The sequence below is a fragment of the Phyllopteryx taeniolatus genome, chromosome 6, assembly GCF_024500385.1.
Source record: "Phyllopteryx taeniolatus isolate TA_2022b chromosome 6, UOR_Ptae_1.2, whole genome shotgun sequence".
Classification (NCBI taxonomy): domain Eukaryota; kingdom Metazoa; phylum Chordata; class Actinopteri; order Syngnathiformes; family Syngnathidae; genus Phyllopteryx; species Phyllopteryx taeniolatus.
The window spans coordinates 17,197,486-17,216,619 of NC_084507.1; the positions used below are offsets into that span (position 1 = coordinate 17,197,486).

Genomic DNA, 19,134 nt, shown 5'->3' on the forward strand with positions numbered 1-19,134 from the left:
GCTCCAATATTACTGGCTGCAGGACACACGCTGCTGAAATATGATTGGCTGCTGTATCCCGGTAGAACACACCCTACTTCCAGACGGGAAAAGAGGTATGTGACCTTAAGTGTGGCGGTATGAATATGAAGCCCACTAACCCTAATCCATCCTAAACCGCCTTAACCCCAACCCTAGCTAGCCTTAAACCTAACCAGAATAACCCTCCTCGTCTATATTTTGTACAAATTTGATACATATTTGGAATGGTCATCTCATTTCTGTAGCCTGCCCTTGCCGCGAAGCAGGAGCCAATCATGTTGAAGCGGCACTTGTCCTGCCTAGTGGGATTCCTCATAGCGCGTCGTTGTCACCAAAGGTTGAAACCCCCGGTAGTTTTGATTAAAAAAAACAACATATTTCCTCTCACCTTCTCTGCTCCACTGGGACAACTCGGCTTCATTTTCCTCGCAACACAGCAACAAATTTGTTTTGCAGCTACTTGCATCTTCCTGAATCAAGTTAGAAGATGGGCTAGTCCATTGCATGAAGGGGGCACGCTCGAAACGATGGTAGATTAAGCATTCTGTTGTTTTTAAGTGCATGAATTGAGACTAAAACAATAACAATTGCTTTAAATCATGTTTTCATGAGGTGTTTGGTGGCCCTGAGACCGTAATTGCCTGTGTTTGCCGAATGGTAAGCCCGCCCATGCCCTCTACACTGGGGAAAAACAAAAGTACCCTACCTAATTTCCAGTTGCACATGCTTAAACTGTGGTTAATTGATGTAATCTCCCCCTTTTCCGAAAAAATAGACAATATGTTAACACATTCTAATCATGTGAAACCGATGTAGGCCTACATGTTCAAACCAAGTAAATTCAAAAGACAGTTTTTCAGTGTACTACATTGGCAAGCTTTACTAGATTTGCAAAAACACAAGAGCTTTACTTGCGTTACAAAAAACTACAAACAACATTTCTATTCATAATATCCCATGAATAAAGATAATTTAGTTACAGCAGGCGGCAGACTGGTTAGCACATCTGCCTCACAGTTCCGAGGACCGGGGTTCAAATCCCGGCCCCGCTTGTGTGGAGTTTGCATGTTCTCCCCGTGGCTCCGTGGGTTTTCCGGTCTCCTCCCACATCCCAAAAACATGCATGGTAGGTTGATTGTGAATGTGTGCGCTAATGGTTGTTTGTTTATATGTGCCCTGCGATTGGCTGGCGACCAGTTCAGGGTGTACCCCGCCTCTTGCCCCGAAGATGGCTGGGATAGGCTCCAGCACGCCCGCGACCCTTGTGAGGATAAAGCGGGACGTAAAATGGATGGATGGATGGTTACAGCATCAAACAGCGTCAATCCCTATCATTTGCTCTACTTTTTGCTCCATGTCGAGGTCAGCATACATATTGCTTATTTTGGTTCTGAACATGGAGATGTGATTCCGCTAGGGCCGATCTAGTCTAGTGGGATACGTGGCTGTTGGCCAACCAAAAATCTTGAAAAATCCTTGACTTTTTGCTTTAGCAGCTAACCTTTTATCAATATATATAAAAACAATAATTGCTGACCATACCTTTACCTACACTGATGGATTGCAGTTAGCATGATACTGTAAATAAATGAACGGTCAAGAATATTTAAGTGGCCATTTTATCAGTCGACTTCTTTCTCTGCATCCTTTGGAGGAAAAAGTTTGGACACCTCTCTATACTATAGCATTTATACTGTACTCACCAGCCAACAACATTACGCACACGGGCACAATCAAATGCCATCCGACACAAAATCTGTACTATTTTCCCCTGACATTGCACGAAATCATAATTTATATTAACTTACCAATGTTTATTATATAAATATGCATACAATGTATATTATTGTGGATGCAGTTGAGTCAAAACAGATCAGTATCCCCCACCCCCGCGGTTCATCATTCGCACCGCCACTATATTGCAGATTTTTAAGCGACTATTTTTTATTGTTTTTGACGTTTTTTTACTTTTTGTAACGCTCTCACGTGGGGAAAGGAGAGCCACAGTTGCCGATTTTATTTTATTTTTTCCAACCGTTTATTATCGCCAGGAGAACAATAAAACAATAGGAACACTCACACAAGCTGCTGTCGGCCACCGTTCTCCCCAGACACTCACACTTGCTAAAGTTACGCAGCACTCAACGATGCCCCGCCTCTTAAAGGCACATGCAAGTATCTAACACAGACATTACAATATGTACACTACTTCCTGTACATTTTAATACTTTTTTTGTGTCCAAATACATTTACATTTCATTAATAAGTTTACATGTGGCAGGGGTAAACTATTAAAAAAAATTTTTTGGGTCTCTCTATATTGTGGATGTTCGCCTATTTAGTGGGTGCGTCTTGAACATATCTCCCATGATAAACAGGAGTTCACTCTATTAAGGCTGGAAATGCCAAATTTGGAGTGTCAACCTTAACTGGGCTTGTAACAGAAGAGACACAGCCTTCAGTTATCTAGCAATGTTTAATTAACTCTATCTAGCTAGTTTAGTCAACAGTATACAATTCAATTCACAGACACATTCATGTGTCTCCACAAACATAAAACGAACTGTACAGCAGATGCACTGTATACTTTGAGCACTTTTAGTGGGCAAAAACACACACACCAAATCTTGGAAGAGTAAGCGAGGGTATTTTGTACAAGTGTGAGTGTGCAGAGTATTAATTCTAAGACTATCAACTGTGTGTGGAGTGCGGTCTGGGGGAAGGGGCGGGGCGGGGGGGGATTGTTTGGGAGGTGTTTCATGTTTATGTATAGACAGTCCGGTCAACTCAAACATCAACGAGGAAGTTGGAACGATCCTCAACGTGGTTCACAGCATCCGTGGAGAGTTTCCTCCACTCCCCCCGGTCGGCTCATGTTTACAGGTGTGACTCCTGCGGGAAGAGAAGGAATGTCGCTTTATGGCAGGTTATCGATTAATCCATTTTCGGTGGCACTGGTCGTCATTAGGGTTTTGGGTAAGATGGAGCCTATCGCAGCTGAATTTGAGTGAGAGGTGGGGTTAACCTTGGACTGGTCACCAGTCAATTGCAGACCACTTCGACAACTTTACGCTCACACCTATGAACAATTTAGAGTCTTCAATTAACCTAACATGCTTTTGGAGATATTGGAGGAAGCCATGTGAATGTCATGCCTGAAAATACGCACCTCGTACTTCTCACCAGTCATAACGCGGGCGGGACTGGGGCGGTTGGTGTCGGGGGGAGTCGTGCCGGTGGCCCGGGGGGGTCGTGGAGCTGGGTGGCGCAGTGAGAGCAAGCTGCTGGCCCCCTGCACGTCTGTCTCGGCCGTAGTCCAGCGCCCGGGTGCTGGGGGGGGCGTATCGCCCCGCCTGAGTCCTCCACTCGGTGTCGAACGCCTCGGCTTCAGCTGACGGGAAGGAAGGGTCAGTTGTTAAATAGCATCGACACGGCTTGTATACTGTAGCTGAAAAGCATTTTAGTCCTCAAATAACTACTTTTCCAAATCTACAATTGACAGTACAGAGGTACCTTGACTTACAAGTTTGATTCATAACTTAATATACTAGTACTATAGCATATCAATATGAATTGAAATGCCATTAATCTGTTCCAGCACCCCCCCCGCCCCCCAAAAAATAGAACATCTTTAATAAACAAAAATAGAATTGTATTGTATTAAAAAATAGAATGTAATGTAAATAAACTGGTTCTAAGTGTAATTCATGTACATACTGTAGTATTCATGTGTTGGATGTGTGCCTTTAATGGGCGTGGCCTGTGAAATCAGGAGCTGGAGTCAGGTTGGCCAGTTACTCTGCATGCGAGTGGCATGAGTAGTGGCCTACAGCAGTTCCTTGCGAGTGTTGTCATTTATGTGTTTGACTGTTTGTCCTGTTGAATAAACGGCTGAAAGCGCATCTGCGACTGTGCCTCTCCTTGCCCACACGTGAGGGAATTAGAGCACCTTTTTTACTCGCCTTTTCCCATATTTGTAGCTCACTGATAACTGACGTTTTGGCACCAAGCGGTGCCTCGTAACTCGAAAAACTTAGAAGTTGGGCTACTCGTAATTCAAGGCACCACAGTATTCTCCACACAGCAGCAACTCACTCTCATCTAGGTTTATGAAATCCTGTCGTTCCTCGCGGTCGCCAGTCCGGCGGTTCCGTGAGCGCTCCATGATGTGCGCGCGTTCGCCAATGTGGTGGCCGATGGCGAGCCGCTCCAGGCCGCTTTCGCTGTCTCGCATGGACTGACGCGTCTCGCGGATCTGCAACCAATCACGTTGCATTTACGAACCGGTTGATGCAATAATGCATGGGTGTCAAACACAAGGCCCACTGGGCAAATCCGATCCGCTGCATCATTTCATGTAGCCCGTGAAAAATTGCTACAATTTTTCCTTGACTTGTGTCAAAACTATCCATAAAAATAATAATACTCAAGTTCCGGGGGAAATTATATAATATGATGGGGTGATTATTAGGGTCCCCACACAGAACATATTAGCGAAAGGTAAGTGTAACAGTCACGCATGTCCAGCCACATGGCTCGTCTGTAAACAAACACAGAATAGCTTTTGGCTGGCAGACTTGAAGGAGTAGCTTGGTGCAAACGCAACTTCCAGCGGTATTTAAACCACCATAAACCACTATCATAATTCATACTGTTACATTTGTCTGCATCATTCGTTTCCTAAAAAGAAGACAAATTATTGATGTTACACTGTCCTAAAATGAAACGATTGAAGCTATTGTTTCCTTTTAAATGTCATTCAATCAACTGTTTACAAAAAAGATAAGCAGTTTGTTTTGAAGTTTGTTCCGTAACTGAACAGATGTGAACTGAAGCACAAACTTAAAACTATAGGTGCAACAATTAATCGGCAACTAATCGATCCTTCAGTCGACATCTAATTTTTGATAATCGATTGTTTAGAGACACTTTAACTTGAAATTGTCCAAATTCTTAGAATTTCACCCTCTCAACAGAAAATATTCTCACATTTCTGAAAGCAGATTATGTTTGTTTAATCAAAATAAGCCATTTGCTAACATCTGCTTTCACTTTGGAAAACAATGATCAATATTTTCCCCTATTTGTTTGACATTATGGACCTGTTATGATAAAATATAGTCTATATTCTTTTTTTATATTATCCCATAGTTTGTGTGTGACTTTTTTTTTTTGTTTACTTCAAGAGTTCTTTGTTCTTGTGTGACTTTTTCCAAATGTACCTAGTGCCTCCGCTTGAAAGCAACCATAACTACGTCATGGCCCACGATGACCCCAAGTGTTGACACCACTGCATTAATGGAACACAAAAGCTGGAATTGTTATTGAGAGAGTAATAAGCGCTTCTGTGAGCATTTAGCAGTGTATTCTCACCCCTCCCGGGCCATGTCTTGTTTGATGGGTTTGCTGGTACACTGTTGGAGCCCCAGCATCCATGGAAGAGTAGGAGATCACTGTGGAGGAGGAGAAGGTCTGGCAATTGGGCGAACCAGAAATCCTCTCCTGGAAGAGAAGAATGCAAACTAATATTTACGGGGGTCCTCTGTTTACCAGGGTACTGACATGCGTTTTGAGTAGGGATGTCTCAATCACATTTTTTTTGCACCAGAGTCCAAGTTGAGTCACTTGATTTTGAGTATTTGCCGATACGGAGTATGATCCGATACCTCCCCATTGAATTAAGAAGAGTGAACTGTTTGACGGTGCCGTTCAGCAAGATGTTTGGCCGCACTGTATATTATATCAGGCTTTTCAGACTTTGTTGCTTTAGGTTCTATGATCTTTCGGTTTGCCCTGACTGTCGGCTGTGTAAGCAAAATGTTTCCACATTTCACTCAGTTCCTCTTTTTCCTTAACGAGCTGCATTTCTATGTCATACCGAAAACACGCTCTGGGGAGTGATGCTTTTTAGGAAGCGCCGCTCATTATAGAAAGCGATGGGGCTGCAGACTCACAAGACTCCTGTATCAAGCCAAATCTGTTACTGTCTCTTAAAATACCAATACTAGAAAACCTGACATGTTGTAATACTAAGCTATTGCTATTTCATTTGGCAAGCTCTTGGCACCCCAAGGATTATTGTGTAGTTTTGTGACCTTTAAAAATAGGAAAATCTGTTCTTTTTCAGATCATACTAATGAGCTGAAAATTACATTTATGATCACATCTGGACAACTCTGGCTTCGAGGTCATGAACGGCGCACAATGAACTAGTTTGCGCAGCGGTGTAATAATATGTACTCACGAGATGCAAGAATGGACTCTCAGTTACAGCTGTACTTACTGTTACTCATTCGACTGTTATATTTATGACCTTAAAAAATGTTTTTTATACAAATATTTACTACTGCGTTACGTCAGTGATAGACTACCACAGGAACAGAACTCTATTGTAAACAGAGGACCCCTTGTAATTTGATAAGACCACAAGTCAAAACAAGCAAAGCCGCATGTTAATTAAAATAAGAAAATAAATGCAACTAAGTACATGTAGTACTGGCAGTTTTAAAAAGTTAGGGTTTCAAAAACGCTAAAACATTCCATCAGCAGTATGCGCTGTATTCAATTTTTGAGCCGTCACTAAAGGCGAAGTGACACGACCACTCACCCCGCTGTTAGTGCAAGCAGCCAGTGAGGCCGATGACCTTACCCCTTGTCGAAAAAGTCGCCTCTTTTGCAAATATTTTTTTTTTTTTTTTTTGGTATTTGGGTACTCGGATACTTTCTTATTTATGTTGGAAGGAAGGATATGCAAAACGTGCTTACAAAGAGTGGATGCTATAGGAGGCAATACTTCCGATATGATATCACATTTACCTGTACAAGAGCTCCACTTATTACTCTTTGACAAATTCAACAGAAGCTAATATATTATTATTACGCTGTCTTGAAATGAATGTTTGCAACCAGCTACAAGAGTTAGCGTGTCTACAATTGCTGACATAAATACTATAGACTCATTACTGAGGCAGATATCTAGCCAACTAGCATGACTAAAGTCAGTTCGTTTCCACGTTGACGTTACTTCACGAAACAGAAACGCGCAGAAAAGTAGCTACTCATTTTCTCAGAAATAAGTACTTTTACTGTTGGACTACATTTGGATTTTGTTTGGAAAAAAATGAATTGTTATCTCTTTAGATGTACTTATGTACATATGGAATGGAAACAAGTTATTTACACAAAACATTACAAAATGCATACATTTTAGAGCTTTAATTGCAATACTGCGATACCGCAATATTTTTGCTCACGGTGATCATACCGTCGGTATCTGATACCACCACACGCCTAGGTATTTATAGACAATGTGTGTTTTCTTTCCATACAACACTGAAGAAGGCACCCAATCATTTGTCAACCAATCAACAGTAGATTTTACATGGTACTGGATGACTCGGAGGCGGTCCAATGATTTACTCACCATGTTCTCCATCATTTCCCCCATCATGCCAAACATGTCCATGAACCCTCCACCCTGCAAGCAGTGAGAATAATGTGAGCCAGGCATGTGTGAAAGTATCTTGAGCACTGCCAATATCCAAAGGTTGATTATGGAAACAATTGTGATGCATTGTTTCAAAATCTATTTTTACTGACTCACTTGAAAGAATAAAGTTAATAAGACACTCACCATTCCCATCATGCCAAACGGGGTCAGTGCACCAGCCTGGAAAACGGTGCATAGCAAATGTAAGCGGAAAAACTTCAAATAAAAACATATTCCAGACAGTTTTTGTTTTTTTTGCTACCTGTCGCCGTGGGGCACGAGGTGGTTGAATCTGTGGTGCTAGTGCAAAAGGGTCCATGCCAAACGGTCCAAACATGCTCCTCATCTGCTGCCGGTGAGCGGCAAATGGATCCCTACAGGGCAAAGACAGCAACACGAATGCTTCTTTGATATTTCATTTTCAATTTGTGAAGTGATTGGGTGTATTTGAATGACATACAACACTAAAGTGCTGCTTTAGCTACAGTGTGCCAGCATTTTCTAGGTGTATGAAGAATAGCAATGTAGGTTTTGTTCCACATGTGGAATAAGGTAAAATATTTCCTCTTAAATGGATGTTTACAACAACAGCTATTACTTTTGGACGGTTTGGGAAGTCTGAAAGACAATGTGAATTTTTTTTTAAGTGGCATAGACTGGTCCGAGCCACTTAATACCACAGTCAATATCATCATGTTCCACTTTGTACTAATTGTACAAATATTACTGACCAAACAATACAACATCTTAAACTTGTTTTTTCTTTCAAAGTAGATAGTCGTGCCTTGAGATACGATTGACCTGACTTAAGAGTTTTTCGGGAATACGAGCCATCAGCCGGTTAAATATATATTTTTTTGCTTTAATTAGAGCCAAAATTTTAGATATGAGCGCTGTTTGGTGGCAGTGATCAGAACTCACCAAACTTCACAACAAGCAGCAGTTTGGCACATAGTGAACAATGCAAAAAAAGAAAAAAAGAAAAGAGGCTTCAAGCTGTTTATTGCCCCTCCCAGTTGAAATTTACTGTCAAATTAAACATAAAACAAAGACAAGCAGTTGTATGCCGAAATTTTTTATTTTTTCCCCAAATGTTTTCTTTATGGTTGGTGTATTCGAACAACAGTTAAATACATGAATATCATTTCTTTATACAAATATGATATATGTAAACGGCCTAAACATTGGCTACTGTGGTGACATTTTGTGCTTTAAAAAAATAAAAAAATTAAAAAAAATAATAATAATAATTTAAAAAACACATAGACGTTTAAAGTTCCCATGGGTGCCATGTCACGGTCCCCGTCGCCATTCACCCAAGCGAAGAGGAAGGGCTTTTACCGTTTTGCCGAATGCGGAAGTAGGTTGCGCATTACCGGATTACACGTATATTTAAAACAACATCATACCTTTGCCTTCAAGTCCGCTAGCTTAAGGCTAACACATCATGGGAAACACAATACACGGGCTAATGAATACATAGCATCGATAGTCACAGTGTTATAACCCTTTGGGCAACGGATATTTGAACACAATGGGTGGAGCAAAAATGTAGACATACAATATCACTATACTCACAGGCATATATTCTTTCTACTCTGAAAAAAAAAACTAATACTGAGTCACAGTAGTTCTGCAACTCTTCTTCGTTTGTGTCAGCATGATTATACAATACTGCCCCCCGGTGGCCAAACAGCACACGACAGACTATTACTATATGTTATATGAAGTACAATACTATAGAGTGCTATTTTGCTTAATAAATAACATTAAAAAAAAAAAAAAAACTTTTCAGGGAGACTCGAACAGTTCAATGGAATTTCCATTCATTTCAATAAGGAAAGATTATTTGAGATACAAGTGTTTTGAGTTACGAACTTGGTCACAGAACAAATTGATCTCGTATCTAAAGGCACCACTGTATTGTAGTTTTTTTTTCAGTATAGCATATTATTAATACGAGTGCATGTGAGTGAATAATATTTCTGCTGTGGCCCTTTATCTCCCCATCCATCCATCTTAATGAGAATTTGTTAGTTTTTGCCCAAAAACAATGGACACATTGACATCATATTATGGTTCTTGTATTTTAAATAGATATCATAGCATTAATTAAATCAGTAATTGCATTTAATTTAAAATAACTACGTTTAGGCGTGGAGCTCCCAGCCAGACCTCTTGTCTTATTCCCTACTGCACTTATTTCTCGTAAATGAATCACGTTGCGTGTCCTTATCTACATTTAATATTTAATATGCATGACGTGCAACGCTTTCACACAAAAACAAGCCCCTGAATCAAAAACGTTGCATCACCATCAATCACTCGCGTGCTCTGGGAGACACTTGTAACAGGCTTTTAGTATCGAACAATGCCTGCAATAGCCTCGCCCCCTTCAAATGTGATTTAAAAGTAATGTCTGGGATGTAAAACAGGTCTGTGGAACACAGTAGGCCAGGCGACGAGTCACCTGCCTCCGAGCACACAGACACACGCAAGCGATGTGCTCCAAAAATTAAACTCTAAATGCAAATCAGGGTCTTTCAAGCTGCAATTTCTGGTTTGTTTACTCACAGCATGTAGGGGTCGTCATCGACGTCATTGAGGAATCGAAACATGCTCGACGGCTGGTTGATGCAACTCAGCTGGCTGCTGTTAGCCAGCTAGCTAGCTAGGTAAATGGACGTTGTTTTCTACGAACGACAACACGATGTACTCGATCCCCCCCCTCCCAGATCAGAAATCTGTTGTCCGAAACACTTTTGGCGAAGCAAAGCGGCCAACTAACTCGCTGTAAAGCCGGGATGGCAAATTCCAGAAGCCCGAACAAAACATGAGAATCGGAAGTCAGATTTTGACAAAGAGAAGGCAAAATTGCTTACAGCCCGCAGATGTAGACCGTCGCTACTTCCGGTATACATTTATCAAAATAAAAACGAAAACATAATGCAACCACGCTACGCACCTATGTATAGAGTATATCAACGCGTCATATGTTAACATTTCACTATTGTAGTTACAAAAATATTAATGAGCCAAGATTCTCAAATAAGTCGACAAATTATTTCATGTTTGCCACAGTCTGTATTTTATTTTTATATTCCCACGTGTTTCCGCTTCCCTAGCGTGGCGCTGTTTCCCCGTTTTGGGACGAGATTGCGGCGCGTCGCTTCTGCGCCTGCGTACAAAGTCTTTCGACCCTCAAACCCGGATGTAACCAACGCCTAGCCTGTCGGAAGGAGAAAACGGTGAGTAGAGTTGCAAAAGACGTTTTTCAACGGCAAAATTCGTGCTATTTCGCCTAGCAAACACACGCAGGAGTGCTCCTTCACCATTCGTGGCTCACACCGAGGGGAAAAGTGAGTTAATTCGACCGGCTCCCGTTTCGTTGCCACCGAGCTCTTGTGCATGTACGTATGTATATGTGTGTTTGTGTGTGTATTATGCTGGGGCTGGCATCAATCTGGTTTTTGCCTTTTTATGAAACTTTCTCTTTGTGGCAAGTTTGCTAAATAGCGTGGCTACCCTCCGATACGACAAAGGTGACTAACCGTATTTAATACTTTTTGTTTTGCAGTGTTTCCTGTATATTGTGGCCTTTACATTCACCCCCTTTGAATAATATGTTGTTTATATAAGCGGACGTGTCTGCTATAATTGCGTAATTAACAGCTTGTGATGAGTATTACGAGCCGACGGCATTTCTTTTTGTTGGACATCTTTGGTATGTGGCCTGTGCGGAAGTGAGGCCTCGTCAATTTGTGTGTGTTTATGTGCTCGTACGTGTATTAACAAGTCTGGCACGACGAGCCTCCCCTCAGTTCCAAGAAAATCCTCTTATGGCAGGGGAAAAAAACAAAACAAACCCTGCCTTCTCAAATATGAATTTCAAAACAGCGATTAGCACATTAATTAAGCTTCAGGAAAGCACCTAAATACGATGTGTGTATGAATAATTGTCCCTTTACACATAATGCTCACTTTGATACCCATTCATGTTTATTATTGTGCTGCTCCACGTTATGACGTTGTACGAATGTATGGACTTAAAGCAACATGCAACTAGACAGCAACTCTTACCCAATCTTCTTTCCTGTTTTGCCCTCATTTTTAGACTCTTTATGCATGATGTTGTTTGAAAATACAACATTTTGCCAGTTATTACACCAAATCTCAAAACGTGAAGCCAAGGCCTCGCCCATTAGTTACAGTTAAGATAACGGTATTTGGTGCCATTATTTAAATGTTTGTATACAGTATATTAACAACAGTGGGTAATGTTTTTATATTTGTAGCAAACACTCCAAAAAAAGGGCTTAATTAAAATCTGTTAAAAGTTTGATTGTATTTGGCATTCCCCTTTTTGTATATTTAAAAAAAAACAAAAAAAAACAATGTGATGCTGATAAAATGGCCATGGTGTAAACAGATTATATCTGGGAACTTGTCGGATCTACATTTATCAACTTCATGTACACTCCTGTTCAGAGTGAGAAAAAATACCTGTCTTAGAATCATGTCTGCCTTTTAATATTTTATTATTTCTTTCGTGTTTGCCTCCCCAGATGCAGACTATAAAATGTGTAGTTGTCGGGGATGGTGCGGTAGGAAAGACTTGCTTACTCATCTCCTACACAACCAACAAGTTCCCCTCAGAATATGTACCTACGGTAAGATTATCCCATCTTTAAAATCTATTTTCTATATTGACTGCATGAGAAGAAATGATCCTGTTAAAATGTCCTTCTTGTTGTTCCCCACCTTTTTTAAAAGGTTTTTGACAACTATGCAGTGACAGTGATGATCGGGGGCGAGCCCTACACACTAGGGCTTTTTGACACTGCAGGTAAGGAATTTTAATCGGAATTGTCATGTTTGTGTCACTGACAGACTGAATAACAAAAACATTGTTTTTCCCACGCGCTCAGGTCAGGAGGATTATGACAGGCTACGTCCTCTCAGCTACCCACAGACAGACGTGTTCCTTGTGTGCTTCTCTGTCGTCTCCCCGTCGTCATTTGAAAATGTCAAGGAGAAGGTTGGTTTTGTGGTTATTAGGATTAAACTTTGACTATACAGGGAACCCTGTAAATACCCAGGAGTTTTATATTCTGACTAGTCAGGATCTTCTACTGGGGCTCAGGCTCACTACCAGAAGCCTTCGAAGATGCAGGACAATTGGGAAACCATTGTAGGGTTTAAAACAAAAGCAAAAGTGTTTGATCTGAGAATGCGTGATGGTATCAGCAGTCAATTAGAGCCCAAGACAAGTAAAATCCTGCAAGACTGCTTTAAATGTTAATTGTTTTGTATAAATAGTGACTTTTTACTCCATATTTATCCAGTGGTGCCTGGAGTTACGAGTGCCCCAACTTAGGAGTTTTTCATGTTACGAGCCCACGTTTGGTCTTTTACCAGCAAGCTTCAGATATGCAGCTGTTCGAGTGAAGTGTAAAAAAAAAAAAAATGGAGAGTGACAGTCGTCAATGCACTTTTAGCTGTTTGTTGAACGGGACAAACAGTCAAACACAAATACAAAGTGAAAACACAAAGAAAGAGCATGGGGAAGACCCTCACACTGAACTAACCACGTGGTAAACGGCCAGCTGGAGCTGGAGTCAGAGATCCTGATGTCACTTACTAGGCCTCGCCCTTTAAAGGCACATGTCAACACACGAACACTACAGTGTGTGTGTGAGAGAGACTTGCCAGTTTATTTCTTTACATTATCATTTGTGTTTTATGCTGTCACATATTTGTATTCTACCATTCAGTGATATTTTATTAAAAATGTAACACAACATCGTTTTTTTTAGGGGAGTAGAACAGACGAATATCATTTCAATGACCAAAATTGATTTGAGCGGAGTTGGTCAGGGAACTAATTAAATTAAACTTGTAAGTCAAGGTAACATTGTATGTTTTCAGTGCTGTACAGTATTTATATTAACGTGAAAAACTGTAAAAAAAAAAACTATAGAAAATGATCGCTGTAAATCACAGATTTCCAATGTAATAGCAGAGAGATGCTTTCCACCCAAAAAATCTGCAGTATAGCGGGGCCATCATAGGTGAACCGCGATGTTGCTAGGGAACACTGTACTTAATCTGTCCAGTCCGTTGAGTAAATTTTACGTATTCCTGACCATCAAGTTCACCCCCAATCCCCTCTCGCTCTTCAGTGGGTTCCTGAGATTTCCCACCACTGCCCCCGCACACCCTTCCTGCTGGTGGGCACTCAAGTGGACCTGCGAGAGGACAGCAACACCATTGAGAAGCTGGCCAAGAATAAACAGCGCCCCCTGTACCCTGAGAGTGCCGAGAAACTGGCCCGCGAGCTCAGGGCCGTCAAATATGTTGAGTGCTCTGCTCTCACACAGGTATGTTGTACTTACTCACCCTAAACTGGGGTTGTACTGTAACATGAGTCACAAACACAGTGGATTTACGATTCGTTTAATGAAAAGGAATGTGTTTGCACAGCAAAACTGTCTTGAGTAGCGCTTAGTAGGTACAGTTGGACTTAATAAGGTTTGTGCAGTGTGTAATAAGTATATGGGGGGGTCCTAAGTTTACAATGGAGTTATGTTCCTATGGCTGCTAATGTACCCAGAATTTCTATGGAAGTTGGAACGCGCTATAGTTTATCACTGACCATGCAGTAATACAACCCCATTTCCAATGAAGTTGGGACGTTGTGGGTTAGTTAGGGTTAAGTTGGGACGTTGTGTTAAACATAAATAAAAACAGAATACAATGATTTGCTAATCATGTCCAACCTATATTTAATTCAATACACTACAAAGACAATATATTTAATGTTGAAACTGATAAACGTTATTGTTTTTAGCAAATAATCATTAACTTCGAATTTTATGGCTGTAACATGTTCCAAAAAAGCTGGGACAGGTGGCAAAAAAGACTGAGAAAGTTGAGGAATGCTGATCAAACACCTGTTTGAAACATCCCACAGGCTAAATGGGAACAGGTGGGTGCCATGATTGGGTATAAAAGGAGCTTCCCTGAATTGCTCAGTCATTCACAAGCAAAGATGGGGCGAGGTTCACCTCTATGTGAACAAGTGCGCGAGAAAATAGTCGAACTGTTTGAGGACAATGTTCCTCAACGTACAGTTGCAAGGAATTTAGGGATTTCATCATCTATGGTCCATAATGTCATCAAAAGGTTCAGAGAATCTGGGGAAATCACTGCATGTAAGCGGCAAGGCCCAAAACCAACATTTGAATGCCCGTGACATTTGATCCCTCAGGCGGCACTGCATCAAAAACCGACATCAATGTGTAAAGGATATCACCACCTGGGCTCAGGAATACTTCAGAAAAACAATGTCAGTAAATACAGTTCGGCGCCACATCCTTAAGTGCAACTTGAAACTCTAGTATGCAAAGCAAAAGTCATTTATCAACAACATCCAGAAATGCTGCCGGCTTCTCTGGGCCCGAGCTCATCTAGGAGGGACTGATGCAAAGTGGAAAAGTGTTCTGTGGTCCGACGAGTCCACATTTCAAATTGTTTTTGGAAATTGTGGACGTCGTGTCCTCCGGGCCAAAGAGGAAAAGAACCATCCGGACTGTTATGGATGCAAAGTTCAAAAGCCAGCATCTGTGATGGTATGGGGCTGTGTTAGTGCCAATGGCATGGGTAACTTGCACATCTGTGAAGGCACCCGTCTTTTTCATGGACGCCCCTGCTTATTTCAGCAAGACAATGCCAGACCACATTCTGCACGTTTTACAACAACGTTGTTTCGTAGTAAAAGAGTGTGGGTACTATACTTGCCTGCCTGCAGTCCAGACCTGTCTCCCATTGAAAATGTTTGGCGCATTATGAAGCGTAAAATATGACAACGGAGACCCCGGACTGTTGAACAGCTGAAGCTGTACATCAAGCAAGAATGGGAAAGAATTCCACCTACAAAGCTTCAACAATTGGTGTCCTCAGTTCCCAAACGTTTAGTGAATGTTGTTAAACTAAAAGGTGATGTAACACAGTGGTAATAAACATGACCCTGTCCCATCTTTTTTGGAACGTGTTGGAGCCATAAAATTCTAAGTTAATGATGATTTGCTAAAAACAATAAAGTATATCAGTTTGAACATTAAATATCTTGTCTTTGTCGTGTATTCAATTAAATATAGGTTGAACATGATTTGCAGGTCATTGTATTCTGTTTTTATTTGTTTAACACAACGTCCCAACTTCATTGGAATTGGGATTGTAGTTAGAATTATAGTAAAAATCTGTATGAAAAACATCTCTTGGCCAAAAATATAATACAGTCAAAATGAAATAATTAACAGTGATAACTGAGCATGGCTTTTTGTGCCGTGTGACCATGTATTCTTATACTGCGTTGCAAACTAGCTCGTTGCGTACCATTTGTAAATTTGGAACGTCGTATGTCAGCACCTTTGTAAACCAATGACCCCTTGTATTTATGTTCGCAACTGCTTGATAAAATTCAATTTTGTTTGTGTAATGGATATTTAAGTTGCCTCTTACCAGCACTGTTACCCTTGTGATGGCATCGCAAAAAGCAAAACACATCAAGTTAATCCCTTTAAACACTCACAGAGCTGAGCCTTGACTTTGGAGGTTCTACTGTGCTAGCTCCTTTTTACATGGACATAAACATAACAATGACCTATGCTAAATGCTTGTTTCTTAAAGCATTTGTGCTTAGAAAAACAAAAACAGACGCTCTCGACCCAAAGGGACATGTCGACCACCATACACCGTGCTGTGTCTAAATAGTTTTACACTAATAATCAATAATATATTTTATTTCTAGAGCGCTTTTCAGGTAGTCAAAGACGCTTCAGAACAATATAAGTATTGAAAAAAGTATCTACAAATTCAAATAAATTCTGAATATGTGGTTTGTATTTGAAGGTGGATGATTCTGATGTTTATTATGGCAAAAATGTGACTCTGAAACAAATAATTTCTGTTATTTCCTAAGAAGAAAATATATATATTTTTATTGTCGGCCTCAACAAAAGTTGCTTTCTGATTTGGAGACACCATCCGCATGTGACGCCTGCTTCCTTTTGTTTTGTCAACCAGCGGGGCCTCAAGAACGTGTTCGACGAGGCCATCCTGGCTGCCTTGGAGCCCCCCGAGACCAAAACCAAGAGGAAGTGCGTCCTGCTATAGACGAGCAGCAGTTAGACACCGAACGGTATAAGAAAACGTGTAGGGGGGTGGGGCAAAATCCAAACATCAGTGAGTTCAGTGGCCAATTCAGACAATGGGGAAGGTACAAAGAGACTTAAAAGGGGATTGTGGTGACTGTGCCTTCAAAACTAAAGGGAGTGAAAGGTCAGTGTGCAGTGCAGTAAACGCGGCTAGTATCAGCCATCTCCTCATCGCTGAAAGCTTTTAGAAAGTGCAGTGTTCTCCACAAATATTCCACAAATGGGGCAGGAACCCTCCACCTCCCTTTAAATACATTTTTATTATTATATAATTGCTTTTGACTTCATGTGGCCTGCTGGGGCTTTTGCCCCAGATGGAGTAAACAAGACAAAAACACATTATTTACATATCATTTTGAGTCAACTTTGGTTAAAATGTAAAGGGGCATGTTAATGATAAGTGGTACTCTGCTATCTTTTCTGACTGATTTGATTGATGGAAGCACAAGAGATTTAGTACACGCCCAACAAAGGTAGTGCTCTGTAACTGCTACTTCCTTCCAAACACTCAGTAATTAGTGGGGAGGCCATTTTCACTTTTTTCCCCCTTCTGCGGGTGACTTAAAGAATTTATATTTTATTCTTTCTTTGTGTATATTGCATTGATTTATGTGACTTTATTTTGGGACCTGTTTAGGAGTAAAACAAAATGTTTTCATTTTGAAACTTGAGGTTTTATTTTTTGTGAGATCACTAGACTACCAACAGGGTGATTGATAATGCAAAACAACAAAAATCAAGCTGTAATATTTTGCATAGATCTTGATCTTGAGCGATTGAGATGTTAACCTTTGCTAGTAAATTCGTGGGAGTTTGTAATCGCATAATATTTGTAATAAAATGGTTTAACTGACTTGGGCAAAAGCACCTTTTTTTCCCCCTGACCCGTTTCCATACTAACTATAAAGTGGCATACACACATGGCGCGTCAGGCCAGATTTGATCATTTTCTCTCCCTTGCAATCACAGTCAGCAAAGGCCCGATTATTGGACGTCTCTGAAAGATGATAGTGCGCAGTTATTGTGGTGTGTTAAAAGCGATTTTCTTTCTTTCTTTCTTTTCCCCTCCCCGATCTGCTTGCAAAACAGTCAGGGCGGATAATCGTAAAGTGGGGTACACGTACTGATAATGCCGAACTATATTATCTTGTAGTATGAGGTGAATTAGAAGGGATTTTTTTGCCCCCCTGATATGCTCGGAAAACAGTCGCGATAATGATTATAAATGTTAAACCTGTTTAATATTTACGCTAGCAAATCCTTTGTGTGTGCTAAACACTGAATTAGCCTGAGCCATATATTTCGTGATTGTGATTTGAAACGCAACAATAGGCAATTAGGAAGCTCACTAAAGCCGCTCTGTTACCAGACACAAATGAGGAGAAATTGGTTGTGTTGAGTGTTTGTGTTCATGTGGAGATATGGTCATGTGTGGTGTGCTGTCATCTCAAGTACACCACACACTATAGGAGCAGTAAGCACACACATGCCCATTTTTCCTTCAATAAATCAGTTTATGTTAAAAATGGGTTTGTGTGTACACTGGTAAAGATTACAATTGAGTTGGGTACATTTTTATCCACTGCATGATACCTTCAATGTTCTCCACGGCTCTACTCTTAAAAAAAAATTCAGTTTAACTGCTAGGTTCTATTTCTTGTCCTATGGGAGACCTAAACTACTTCTGGTCACTCATCTGGTCATTCATCGTGGCAACATTTGAGCAGTGGTGGGCCACGCATTTTGTACATGGGCCTTCAGTTGGGACGTACTGACTTAATTCACCTTTTAATACAGCCACAATCGTGTCACCACCATCAATATTAGTACAAAAACGCAATAAAACAGCCCGCAACTGTGGCACATACGTATATTTAACTGGAGCAGTTAAGAATGAATATTTACGGTGATGTGAAAAAAAAAGTGTTTGCTCCATTCCTGATTTGTCACACGTAAATGTTTCCCATCATCAAAGAAATTTAAATATTAGTCAAAGACAAGTAAACACAAAATGCAGTTTTTCAATGTTTATGATTGAGGGAGAAAAAAATCCAAACCTACATGGCCCTGTGTGAAAAAGTGATTCCCTCCCCTGTTAAAACAGAACTGGTTTGTCATACCCGAGTTCAATTTCTCTAGCCAAAGCCATGCCTGGTAGTGCCACACCTCTTCTCAATCAAGAAATTATTTAAATAGGACCTGCCTTACAAAGTGAAGTAGACCAAAAGATCCTCAAAAGCTAGAAATCATGCAAAGGTCGATTAGAAATTCAGGAACAAATGAGAGAGAAAGTAATTGAGATCTATCAGTGTGGAAAAGGTTATGAAGCCATTTCTAAAGCTTTGGGACTCCAGCCTACCACAGTGAGAGTATTCACAAATGGCAACAAACAGAACAGTGGTGAAC

General features: G+C 40.7%; 2 protein-coding genes across 4 annotated transcripts; one reads left to right on the forward strand and one right to left on the reverse strand.

The window, feature by feature from the left end:
- Positions 1-2,478: 2,478 nt before the first annotated feature.
- Positions 2,479-10,397, reverse strand: mlf2 (myeloid leukemia factor 2). Its single transcript, XM_061775804.1, has 8 exons — positions 10,085-10,397; positions 7,773-7,884; positions 7,655-7,690; positions 7,445-7,498; positions 5,395-5,523; positions 4,117-4,276; positions 3,191-3,412; positions 2,479-2,913 (listed from the first exon to the last, which is right to left on the reverse strand). The coding sequence occupies exons 1-7, from the start codon at positions 10,126-10,128 to the stop codon at positions 3,201-3,203; spliced, it is 747 nt and encodes a 248-aa protein (XP_061631788.1). The 5' UTR covers positions 10,129-10,397; the 3' UTR covers positions 2,479-2,913; positions 3,191-3,200.
- Positions 10,398-10,640: 243 nt separating this feature from the next.
- cdc42l (cell division cycle 42, like) lies at positions 10,641-17,581 on the forward strand. Of its 3 annotated transcripts, none has more exons than XM_061775805.1 (6): positions 10,641-10,758; positions 12,076-12,180; positions 12,284-12,356; positions 12,439-12,548; positions 13,693-13,890; positions 16,598-17,581. In XM_061775805.1, the coding sequence occupies exons 2-6, from the start codon at positions 12,076-12,078 to the stop codon at positions 16,685-16,687; spliced, it is 576 nt and encodes a 191-aa protein (XP_061631789.1). In that variant the 5' UTR covers positions 10,641-10,758; the 3' UTR covers positions 16,688-17,581. The 3 variants fall into 3 exon arrangements, with proteins under 3 accessions (XP_061631789.1, XP_061631790.1, XP_061631791.1); XM_061775806.1 differs by having other exon boundaries at positions 10,728-10,869; XM_061775807.1 differs by having other exon boundaries at positions 10,733-10,920.
- Positions 17,582-19,134: the final 1,553 nt, after the last annotated feature.

Bases quoted from the DNA above. Each gene is read 5' to 3' on its own strand.
- mlf2 (XM_061775804.1), bottom strand. From the start codon at position 10,128: ATGTTTCGATTCCTCAATGACGTCGATGACGACCCCTACATGCT. The intron at 4,277-5,394 runs GTGAGAATACAC...GATTGGTTGCAG, and splicing joins CAAGACATGGCCCGGGAGGG to ATCCGCGAGACGCGTCAGTC. The intron at 3,413-4,116 runs GTGAGTTGCTGC...CCTTCCCGTCAG, and splicing joins TTTCATAAACCTAGATGAGA to CTGAAGCCGAGGCGTTCGAC.
- cdc42l (XM_061775805.1), top strand. From the start codon at position 12,076: ATGCAGACTATAAAATGTGTAGTTGTCGGGGATGGTGCGGTAGGAAAG. The intron at 12,357-12,438 runs GTAAGGAATTTT...CCACGCGCTCAG, and splicing joins AGGGCTTTTTGACACTGCAG to GTCAGGAGGATTATGACAGG. The intron at 13,891-16,597 runs GTATGTTGTACT...TTTGTCAACCAG, and splicing joins AGTGCTCTGCTCTCACACAG to CGGGGCCTCAAGAACGTGTT.